Raw genomic sequence first — 12,667 nt, forward strand, 5'->3', positions numbered from 1 at the left:
TTTCCAGGTAGTCTGTAGTGTGATTATATTAATTCTGTAACTAAAAAATGCATATTCTGAAAATACTGGTATTTCCAGGCTAAGGGAAACTAACTGCCTCACTGTGTGGTTTAGGATCAGCCGCTGCTCTCTGAAAAGCCACTGGTGTGTCAGCTGTGCCAGGAAGATTGCAGCCTAACAAAGGTAACAGTGGCGAGAAATGAACAGGGTCTTCACAGGGACGCCCATTGCACCACAAGCTGCTTTTGACAATAGGGATTTCGCTATATAGAGTGCAGAGAGTGGGGAGAAAAGCAAAAGGAGCAAGCATTTAGTGTGTACCTATTTTTTTTCAGTCCTATTAAGTCATGTTAGTAAATCCCCATTAAAATATTAAATACAAATTAACTATATGAGTAATTTAAAACAAACATAAATTTATAAATATTTATTGAGTGCCTGCTATGTGGAATGTGCTATTCCATGTGCTAGAGAAAGAGTAATGAACAAAATGTAGACCAAGTCCTTGTTCTTGTTAAGCTTATGTCCTTTGTGCCATCATTTTATAAAGAACCTTGAGCTCACAGACATCAAGTGCATTTCCTAGTTACTGAAAGCCCAGGTGCAACCTGACTTTGGCTCCTTCCAGTACCCCATCCTTAGAACAGAGAAGATAGGTTGTGAAGGGGAGGCAGGGAATAATGTTCTTTGAAATATTTGGGGAAACAGCCTCTGAGAGGGAAATGAGCTTTCTCCACCAAACCACTTGTTTTCCCCTCAGATCCTCAAGGGTTTCTGCCTAAGTACCTACCCAACTTGTTATTCTAGAGTCGGCAGGGTAATGGAAGCATGCAGGAAGTGTCTTTGACAGCCTTGCTCACAGTAGGATCCCCCAGCATCTAACATGGTACCCAGTTCATAGTAGATGCTCCAGAAATGTTATGGACAAATGAAAGTCAGGAACAAGTGCTTAGAAGAGAAACATGCCCAAATTCTGGGTTACAACCTGTGTGCCACCATTTGTGATCATGCTAAATTTTAACAAGCAAAATTGTAGTATGACCTAGTCTTAAATTAGCAGAAGCAGGTAAAGATGAATCGCCTTTATGGAACTGGGAGTTGTAATTAGAGAAATGTGTTCCCAAACAGAAGAAGCTGCTAATCTAATTCTGGCTTTTCTTTTCTAAGCCATGCAAAGTAACTGCAATATGTCAGAGAAAAATTCCTCCCAGGCTTTCAAATAAAAATGACCCCCCTACCTCCACTGCACCCTCAGGAAGGTGAATTGTTTGGGGAAAAGTAGCATTATTTATGGGGGAAATTATTCTTCACAGCCTTCATGTAGGGACCCTTGGAGCTATGTGTGCAACACCTATCACAGCTTTATCAGTGACACTGCCATAATGACCCACATGATGTCCCACAGTTTGGCACTAAAGATTCAATGCTTGATAAAGCGACTAATTTCCCAATAAAAAGGACGCAGGAAGCTGTGCTCCTGCTGCACTGATATCTGAAAGGATGTACTTGTAGAGCATCACAGGAAAGCATTAAGCACATCAGTGTATTAGAAATTACACTTTCAGTTCATGCTCAGCAAAGTTTTTAATCTTAGGTTAGCTACCCAACCCATGGCTAGGTCCCTGCCTGCAGTATTTGAAGTATGCTTGGGTAATTGCAAACTAATTTTAGAAGTAGTCCACCTAAAAGTGAATATAAATGAAAGTATATATTCTAAAGATAAGTAATTTGTGTATTATCTGTTCATTTGAATTCTAATTTAGATCTAAGAACTAGACTGCACGTTTCTTTGTAGACAGACTGTCTGGTTAGATACTGTATGGCACACGGCACACATTCAGCCAGCATTTTATTAGACACTGAGGATCTATCATATTTGACCTCTTTATATTCCATGCATCCTTATGCCCTCTCTTCTGTTACCCACTTGCCTCTCCTTCTCCTTGTAGAATGTGTGTAAGAACTGCAGAGGAACCTTCTGTAATACCTGCTCAACGAATGAACTGCCTCTTCCTTCAAGTATCAGGCCTGAGCGAGTTTGCAATCCCTGTCATGAGCATCTGATGAAACAATATTCCAGCAGCCCATCGTAAGACTGGAGGCCGAGATCTGGACCAAAATGTCTCTACCTGTGTTAGATGTCAGGATCCCCTAGAGCCCAGACTTTAGAATCAACTCAAGAATTGATAGGAAGAATTTAAATAAGCCAGGTCCAGGGAGAAAAGGCAGTGGTTGGCAGTAACGGAAATTTTGCTCATTTTCTTTAATAACTGTATGAATAAAAGTTACTCAGTTGAGCCTCTCTCTGCTAAATCTAAACAACCTCACTTTGAAGCGTTTGTTTTATAGCATGTCTTTGGAAGGGCTGTTCATTTTTATGAATAGTGATAATAATGCTGGGGTGGATGTTATAGGAGAGAGGGTCCTTAGTGGAAAAGAATAAAAAGGAAAACAATCATCCCTCTATTACATTTGCAGATTCAAGAGGGAAAGATAATTGTTAACTGAGATTGAAATGACAGCTGTTACATATCTTCCCAGATGCTGCTAGACATAAACATTATTTCTTCTTTACCCCCACTAACTACCTCTTCTTTAAAGTATCTCTACCAAACTGTGAACCCAAACTCAGGGAAAAGAAATTAAAGAGTAATATAAATTTTGAATGTACTTAAAGCAATATTATAATATAGTTTTAGGACCAGAATTTTCTAGTTCTGGCCAACAAGTGTCTTCATTATCAGAATAAGGAGAAAGAAGAACATTTGCCATTTTTCCACTTAGTGACTTCAAAATTAAATATCTGCCCTTTTCAGAATCTCCTACTACACAAGAAGCCAGCTCTTCCCCAGTCCCTCTTTCCTCTCAGTCATGGAAATTATAAGGGCTTGAAAGATAGAGTTTGACTTTTGCAAACAGGCAGTGTTGAAGCAGAGCTATGGAAGGTGTAAAGTAAAATTTAATTTGTCTTGGCTGAGAATAATTAGCTTAGAATATTTATTAAATTCTTCTGTGAATAAGAGATCCCTTATTCCAGGCTAAGATTCAGAACTGGTAGACAGGTCTCTTGGCAACTATGATACTTCAACATCTCTTAGTAACAAACCTTTTGGGGAAAAAGAGGGAACTGCATTCAGCAGGGGAAGAAAACGAAATGGTTTATGCTCTTTTGATTATGTTACGTGTCTAGATTGTTTGATTCCAGTTAAGACCTAAGAAGATATGATTCTGTAACTGCTTTAGAATTATGGGGTGGGAGCATCCTGGAACCATGGTATTTGACAAATTCTGTCCCTGGAAAGGGTTACAGCCCAGGAGAGAGCTGTTATTCCAGAAGTCTGACCTGTTACTTGGTGAAGCTGAGTTTTCAGAGTACTAAGGAAAAATAAAATCTAATAATTCTAGCCTCCTTGTTGACTGTCATTTTTTTCCCTTTAAATAATATTTGTTTCTTGTGATTCTTCATTCTCCTTATTTATTACCACATATATGTGCTAGCACTGTTCTAAGTGCTGCAGATAATGTGGGGAATTATCCTAAATTAGCAAAAGTTATTTATAATTAATTTTGAGTTAAATTGAAAAGAGGCCACTCTGTACATGGAATGTAAGGAGGAATAAGTAATTAGCCACTTGAGATTTGATTTTGAAATGCACATAAGCTATATAGCATTTTTTGTTTTAAAAACATAGCTCCAGTGCAGCTGCCCACAAAAGCAAGAGGTCATGAATACCTCGACTTAATGTTAGGCCTTTCTTCCTTAAAAATTGTGCTTTCCACCATTTAGCATCACCAAGAATTACATACTTAGGAATAAACCACAGAGGCAAAAGACATGTACACTGAAAACATTTCTAATACTACCCCAAGCCATCTACAGATTCAATGTAATCCCTATCAAAAGTCCCAGTATTTTTTGCAGAAATAGAAGCATTCATGTAGAGCCTCAAGGATGCCTAAGTAGCCAAAACAATCTTGAAAAAGAACAAAACTGAATGTTTCTCACACTTCCTGATTTCAAAACTTACTGCAAAGCTACAGTGATCAAAACAGTATGGTAATGGCATAAAGACAGACATACCGACCAATCAAATAGCACAGAAATAACCATATATGATCTCACATATATGGTCAAATGATTTTTGACAAGGGTGCCAAGACTATTCAATGAGGCAAGTGTTTTCAAAACATGTTGGGAAAACTGGTATCCACATGCCAAAAAGATTAAGATGGACCTTTACAACATACACAAAATTAACTAAAAATGGATCAAAGATCTGAACATATAAAGGGCTAGAACTATAAAACTCTTAGAGGAAAACAGGAGGAAATGCACAATTCATGACATAGGATTTGGCAGTGATTTCTTGGATAAGACACCAAAAGCATAGGCAAAGGAAGAAAAAGTAGGTTTGTCTTCATCAAAATTAAAAACTTGTGGAAAAATTGGAACCCCTGTGCAATGCTGGTGGCAATGTAAAGTGCTATAGCCACTGTGGAAAATAGTATGGTGGTTGGTTCCTAAAGAAAAGTTCCACTTAATACAGCAATTCCACTTCTGAGTATATACCCAGAAATGAAAGCAGGGACTTAAACCAATTATTTATGCACCCACATTCATAGCAGCATTATTCACAATAGCCAAAATGTGAAGCAACCCCAAGTGTCCATTGACCAGTAAATGGATAAACAAAATATAATAGATACATATAAGGGAATATTATTCAGCCTTAAAAAGTAAGGAAATTCTGACACATACTACAACATGGTTGAACCCTGACATACATAAGTGAGATAAGCCAGTCACAAAAGGACAAATAGGATTCCACTTGTTTGAACTGCCTAGAGCAGTCAAATTCATAGAAGAATGACAGAGACAAAGTAAAACAGTGGTTACCAAGGAGTTGGGGAAGGCATAAATGGATACAGAATTGGGGGAAGATGAGAAAGTTCTGGTGATGGATGGTAGTGGTGGTGTTTGCACAATATGAATGTACTTAATACCACAAAACTGTACATTTAAAAATGATTTTAAAATGACTAAAATGTTAAAATTTGTTATATTTTCCCACAATTTTTAAAATACCATGCCTTCCAGTTGGATACAGAAAACGATTAGATATGTATGTGTATATGGGTTGCTACACAGACATAAAGCCCCATCTGCTGAGAGGGTCTGGAAGCTGACACCTCTGTAGCAATGGGCACACCCAATGCCCAATCATTTTCCAATGAAAGGAACCAGGACTCCTTGGAGAAGCAGCTGATTCTAGGTCTGAGGCATCCTGCAACACCAAAAAGGAAATGCTACAAAAAATGGGGAGGGGGCTTCCTAGGTGGCGCGGTGGTTGAGAATCCACCTGCCAATGCAGGGGACATGGGCTCGATCCCTGCTCCAGCAAGATCCTACATGCCGCAGAGCAACTAAGCCCATGCACCACAACTATTGAGCCTGTGCTTTACAGCCTGTGAGCCCACGTGCTGCAACTACTGAAGCCCCGCAACAAGAGAAACCACGGCAATGAGGAGCCCGCGCACCAAAACGAAAAGTAGCCCCCACTCACTGCAACTAAAGAAAGCCCGTGCACAGCAAAATGAACCAACACAGCCGATAAAATAAATAAATTTATAAAAAAAAAATGGGAAGGGTGACATATCAAAGGGATACAGGAGCAAACTAAAAGTTCCCAATGGGTAAAGCTGAAAAAATGTGAGCAAAATAACATAGGATTATTACCCAGAGTATGTCTGCAAGTCCATATTAATATAAAGGATTAAGTAAATGATGCAGAAGTGTCGTATCTCCTATACAGAAAAATTCCAAATAATTTATGTAGCTACTATTCCTTCAGGTAAGTGGAGCTTACCTCCCCACCTCTTGAATGTGGGCTGTGCTTAGCAACTTCAAAAAAAGGTGAATATAGAAAGGGAAAAAGGGAACTTTATAGTAACCTAGGAAACACTGTTTTGGCCAGGTGATCAAAATTCACATGGTCAGTGATAAATCATATTGATAACATGGATCCTTGATAAGATGAATTTCAGTGAGAATGATGCTTTTGTATTCTTTCTCCCCAAAATCAATAACCCCAGCTTAACCATGAGAAAAACCTCCGAAAACTCCAATTGAGGGACATTCAATGAAATAGCTGACCAGTACTCTTTAGAATTGTTAGGTCATCAAAAAAACAAGAGAGACTAAGGTTAAGGAGGCATGAAGAGTAATGTAATATGGGATCCTGGAATGAAAGATATTAGGGAAAAGCTAATAAAATCTGAATGAAGTGTGCAATTTAGTTAATGGTTATGTACTAAAGTTAGTTGTGGGACTTCCCTGGTGGCTAAGTGGTTAAGAATCCGCCTGCCAAAGCAGGGGACCCGGGTTCGATCCGTGATCCAGGAGGATCCCACATGCCTCAGAGCACGTAAGCCCGTGCACAACTACTGAACCTGCTCTCTAGAGCCCTGGTGCCACAACTACTCAGGCCCACACACCTGGAGCCTGTACTCCACAAGAGAAGCCACTGCAATAAGAAGCCTGTGCACAACTAAGAGTAGTCCCTGCTTGCCACAACGAGAGAAAGCCCACCCGCAGCAATGAAGAGCCAATGCAATCAATCAATAAATTTTTTTTAAAAGAACATTTAAAAATAAAATAAAGTTAGTTGTGAGAAATATATTGTAGCAATGTAAGATGTAAACAATAGGGAAATTGGGTGAGGTGATACAGGAATTCTACTACTTTTGCAACATTTTTGTATATCTCAAGCTATACCAAAATAAAGTTTACTTAAATTAAAAAAATCGTGCTTTCATACTCAAAGCAACTATAGGTCTGACCTAATACAGCTTGACTGAACTCCCTAAACTCAGTTTATTTCCAAATAGAACCTGAGGATCTTCCTCAGCATGAGTATCTTAAATCAGATTTAAAGCTCAACACAAGGTCCTTGGTTCATTCATTATTTACAGTCAAGTTATAAAAATGTATGATGATAATTTGAAAAGATACATGCACCCCAGTGTTCACTGCAGCACTATTTACAATAGCCGAGACATGGAAGCAACCTAAATGTTCATCAACAGAAGAATGGATAAAGAATGGAATATTACTCAACTATAAAAGAGAATGAAATAATGCTATTTGCAGCAACATGGATGGTCCTAGAGATTATCATTCTGAGTGAAGTAAGCCAGACAAAGATGGCTTATTTGTGGAATCTAAAAAAAAAAAACATGATCCAAAGTAACTCATACAAGACAGAAATAGACCCACAGACATAGAAAACAAACTTATGGTTACCAAAGGGGAAAGCAGCAGAGGGATAAATCAGAAGTTTGGGATCAACATATATACACTACTATGTATAAAACAGATAACCAGCAAGGACCTACTGTACAGCACATGGGACTATGCTTATTTTCTAATAACCTATAAGGGAAAAGAATCTGAAAAAGAATATAGATACATATATATACAACTGAATCACTTTCCTGTACTCCTGAAACAAAAAAAAACATTGTAAATTAACTATAGCTCAATTTTTTGAAAAAATTTAATGAAAAAAAAAACCTAGTAAAAAAAAGTTAAAGTCAGAAAAAAAAATGTATTATGAAACTGTTAAAGGGAATTTAACCAGTCTGTAAAAGGACTCCAGGTATGGCCTAGTGATTCTGAAGTAACTCTCAGGGCTGCCGCCTATATTACAGCCTCATTTCAGCTTTGCCCAACAGAAAATGTAGCCCTTTTTAAAGAACTATATTTCAAAAGTAAGTGGCATGTTTTGATATACAGTAAAGCATCTTTCTAATAACTTAGCCTAATAACCCCACAAATGTCCTCCCAGGTCAAATCTTAATGATTCTTAGACATTTGTTAGCTTGGGGATTTTCAATTATTAAGGTCCTCTATCTTATTCTCAACATTCCTGAAGACACTTGATTTTGTTGTTAACACATTACTTTTGTGTAAGAGATTTTTGCATGCATGTCAATCTACCAAATCAGAAATCAAGTATCTGACAAGCACAATTTCTACACCTAGAATAAAAGAGAAACTATTCAAAGACAGCATATCATCTTGAAATGTAAAAACATAGTTAAAAATAGAACCAGAGACCAGCTATAAGCAGTACTGAGGATGTCAGATTCCCGAGTTAATAATTAAGCTTGGTGAAGAGAGATAACTCAGGCCTCCAATGGGTAGGTAGAGTAGAAAGACTGCACAAGTCACCAGGCAGCAGTACTACCATGCCGTTTTGGGGTGCTGCTTTTCAGCACAATAGTACCATTCATATTCAATTCTAAGGTCTATCACAGTTTATTGTAAATTAGAGCAGGTTAAAAATTAGAAAAAAAAATTAGCCCATTATCACTTGTATTCCCCCATTTTCTCTTTTTAAAATTTTATTTGTTTTAACTTTTATTGAGATACAATTGACATACAGTAAACTGCATATAAAGTGTACAATTTGATATTTTTTTTATTAATGTATACAAGGCAATCCCAATCTCCCAACCCCCATTTGCTCTCTTGAAGGGACAAGAAATGGATGGAATTACAGCCAGCCTATCAGAAATTCTGAGTAACTTGGTTTCTCACTTATGGTCTTCATTCTCAAATGTGATCATCAAGTGGCAGAAAGGTTGAGAGCCTCTTTATTTCAGTTAGAACCAAGTATGTTTTGGGATCACAAGTCTTTGAACATACTTGTGAAGCTTCACAGGCTTCGAATTTAGGCTGGATCATTTGAAAAGCTTCTTCTTAAATGTACCTTGGTGATCCTTGTGAGTTTCATTGAGCTGTCCATATTCTAGAGTCTACCTTGGCTACATACCCTCAGGCTTTATCACCAGGTGCTTTCAAAATCATTTCACTGGGAGATCCTAATTCTGACACAGAACCTAGAAGCCATAAAAGGGGAGATTTAAGAAATCTACCACATAAAAGTAATTTCTGCCATGATAAGCAAATAAAGTGACAAATCGGGGGGGGGGGGGGGGGGGAGGGTATTTCAAGCCAGCTCATTGCAAGAAGGTCTCCCGCCAGTTAAGAAAAAGACCGAACACAATAGAAAAGTGGTCATTTAACATCACTGAAAGGCCTTCAGCAAAACTCAGATTGTGGAAAACCTCTAAAAGTTTATCAGATTTCTTCAACAAATAAGGGAAAAAAGAAATGGAAGGGGAAACGACTAAAAGAAATAAGAAACACACACTTTGATTTCACAAAAGATACCTGAATGGTCCATAAGCTTATAAAAATATGCTCATCATTAACTGGGACAGCAAATCAAAACCACAATGAAACAGCACTACACAAAGAATGGCTAAAATTACTATCTGAAAACATCAAATGGTGAGGATGTGGACCAACTCGAACTCTCATATTTGTTTGTGGGTGTTTAAAACAGACAACCACTTTAGAAAAGGGTATGTCAATTTCTAGTAAAATAAAAAAATATATCAACCTTGCAACTCAGGATATTCTACTAAGTACTTACCCAAAAGAAATTAAAACGTAGGTCCACAAGAACCCCTGCACAAGATACTCATAGCAACTTTACTCATAATAGCCAAAAACTGGAAACAGCCCAGTGCCCACAAGTTGTTCACTGGACAAATGAAAGGTTGAATTGTGGCACATTCATACATTGGAGTATTACTCAACAATGAAAAGGAACAAAGAGCTGAAATGCACAGATGAATCTCAACACATGCTGAGTAGAAGAAATTCACACAAGAATACATACTGATTCCATTTATATGAAGTTCTAGAATGGGCCAAACTAATCTATGGTGAAAACAGAAATCTAACGAGAAGGGATGGGAGAGGTGCAGGAACTAACTAGAGAAATTTTCTGATGTGATGGAAACATCCCACAGCTTGTAAGGGGTTTGGGTTACATAACTGTATGTCAAATTTCTCATCAAATCAACATTTGATCATGTCACTGTAAAATTTACCCTAAAAAAAGAAGTCTACCTAACAATACAGAAGCCACAAAGCTTAAGATTCAAGTATAGATGTCTATAACTTTGACACATAAAGAAAGAAGATAGACTGATGGATGCACAGATACATAATGAAGAAAATATGGCAAAACGTTACTTGTAGAATCTAGGTGGGAGGTATAGGCATGTTTTTAATTCAACTTTTCCAAATACTTGAAATTTTTTTATTAAAACATGTTGCAGGGGAAAAAAGAGACATAATAACCATTGCAATGTGTGGGTTGTTGTTTAGATCCTGATTCAAATATACTTTTTAAATATGACATTTCATATATATATGATAAGAAATTAGTATTTTTAGTAATGATGGTATTTTTTAAAGTCTTTTTAAGAGATGTACACTGAAATATATCCAGATAAAATGATGTTGTCTTGAATTTGCTTTAACATTAATGAGGATAAGTAGATGGGGATTATAAAAGAAAAAGAAAAATCGGGAAAGGATATGAAGACAAATTCGTAGAATAAAAGAATCCAAAAGCCCTTAAACATGGAGAAATGCTACATCATAAGAGAATATCATTGTGTGTGTTTTTTTAACCTTGGCAGATCGGCAAAGAATAGCTTGCTAGTATACTGTGTTGGTGGGCTATGGGGAAATGGGCACTTGCATTGTGGGTGGAAACTAAGAAAAAACAAATTATAGATATCAATTGAATTTTAGACATAAATTACAAGTGCACGTACTCTGATCATTTAGCCTATGGAGGAATTTATGTATGTACAAAATAATACAAATTTATACAAGGTTATTCATTTCAGCAGTATAACAGCAAAAGATTGGAAACAATTTACATCTTCATCAGTAAGGACAGGTTAAATTAAATACATCGGACTTCCTAGGTGGCCGTGATTAAGAATTTGTCTGCCAGTGAAGGGGACATGGGTTTGATCCCTGCCCCAGGAAAATACCACATGCCACAGAGCAACTAAGCCCATGTGCCATACCTATTGAGCCTGCACACCACAACTATTGAGCCTGTATGCCTCAACTACTGAAGCCCACGTGCCTAGAGCCCATGCTCTGCAACAAGAGACGCCACCACAATGAGGAGCCCACGCACTGCAATGAAGAGTAGCCCCTGCTTACTGCAACTAGAGAAAACCTGTGTGCAGCAACAAACACCCAATGCAGCCAATAAATAACTTATAAAAATTAAATACATCTACACTGTACAATCATTTAAAAATGAGAAAGGATTTTATATACTGATATAAAATATTCAGTATGAAATTAAATGGGAAGAAAGGTACAGAATAGTATGCACAGTATGCTGTAATTTATATTTTTTAAATTAATTAAAATGCCTATTAATATTTGCTTATCTATACAGTAAAATCACTGGACATTTACATTAGAAACTGATGATAGGGTTGCCTGAGAAGGGGAACTAAGTGGCTGAAGTATAGGGTGGGAAGGAGACGTTCACTGGCATAGCTCTTCATGTCTCTTGAATTTCCTTCAAAAAGTAAAAACACAAAATTTTTAAATTATCCTATTTATTCTCGTATCATCAAGGCTTAAGAACCAAATTAAACCTTCCTATATCCTCTTCCTAAAATTCAATAAGAAAACCACCCAACTAAAAACCTGGGCAAAAGATGTGAACAGACACCTCATCAAAGACAATATGCTGTGCAAATATATACAGATGTCAACATCTTATGTGATTATGGAATTGCAAATTAAGACCAAGCATCACTACACACCTATTAGAATAGCTAAAATTCAAAACACTGACAACACCAAGTGCGGCAAGGATGAGCTGCTACAGGAACTCATTCATTGCTGGTAGAAATGCAAAATGGTACAGCCATCTTGGAAGACAGTTTGGCAGGTTCTTACAAAACTAAACATAGTCTTTTTACCATATGATCCAGCAATCACACTCCTTGGTATTTACCCAAATGAGTTGAAATCTTATACATACACAAAAACCTACACATAAATGTTTATAGCAGCTTTATTCCCTTCATACAAACTTAAAGAGATTCATTTTCTCATCTGCTGAATTCAGGCAGGAAAAATGTATTCCTATTACATTAGAGCAATTTTTTCTAAAGCCCCTGGAACTCAGGCAATTTACTGCTGAGATACACGATTCTACTCTATAATACAGGTCCTACCAACTGAATGTGAACCCTTTCACGTGATTTAGGGGAAACTCTCAAAATAATGGAATGTTTTAAATTATAAAATGATTTAAGATGCAACCCAGAGAAAAATCTCCAAAATGAGAATTTGCTAAGGGACTGTTTACGGCAGAGGATGTCAATAGGGCATGTTAACTAATAATAAGCAGGGTCACTGCCTCAAAATGTCACATAGATGGAAGGGGCTTTCTTCTGCTTCTTTCTCTCCACAATGCAGAAGTAGTGAGAAGAATTTAGAGCCTTCTGCTCCACAGCAGATTCAGTCTCCCTTCCCACCTGGCAGAAGCCTCTCACCCTGACATAGAGAGACAAACACAAAATGATTCTTCTTCATGTTCTGCTAATAGTGAGTATATCAGATCAGATCACAATCTTTAGCAATTTTCTCCTTGGTATCTACGTGCTCCTTATCAGTGTCCTCCCTTGCGATTCTTTTGAGCTAGCCAAAAAGCAGGATATGGGTAACCTGCACATATCCAATCCCACTATTTTTGATAGC

At 37.4% G+C, this 12,667-nt stretch overlaps 1 protein-coding gene across 10 annotated transcripts in view; it reads left to right on the plus strand.

Annotated features, from left to right (window-relative positions):
• RUFY3 (RUN and FYVE domain containing 3) overlaps nucleotides 1-2,297 on the plus strand; it is an 80,875-nt gene extending 78,578 nt beyond the window's left edge. For 6 of the 10 annotated variants that reach the window (XM_057725426.1, XM_057725427.1, XM_057725430.1 and 3 more), the window contains 2 exons: nucleotides 115-183; nucleotides 1,950-2,297. In XM_057725426.1, the coding sequence (XP_057581409.1) occupies nucleotides 115-183; nucleotides 1,950-2,093 (213 nt within the window). In that variant the 3' untranslated portion in view covers nucleotides 2,094-2,297. The remainder of the gene's footprint in view (nucleotides 1-114; nucleotides 184-1,949) is intronic. The other 4 variants (XM_057725428.1, XM_057725432.1, XR_009052482.1 and 1 more) reach the window with 3 other exon arrangements.
• The last annotated feature ends 10,370 nt before the right edge of the window (nucleotides 2,298-12,667 follow it).

The sequence above is a fragment of the Hippopotamus amphibius genome, chromosome 3 (genome assembly GCF_030028045.1).
Source record: "Hippopotamus amphibius kiboko isolate mHipAmp2 chromosome 3, mHipAmp2.hap2, whole genome shotgun sequence".
Taxonomy (NCBI): Eukaryota; Metazoa; Chordata; class Mammalia; order Artiodactyla; family Hippopotamidae; genus Hippopotamus; species Hippopotamus amphibius.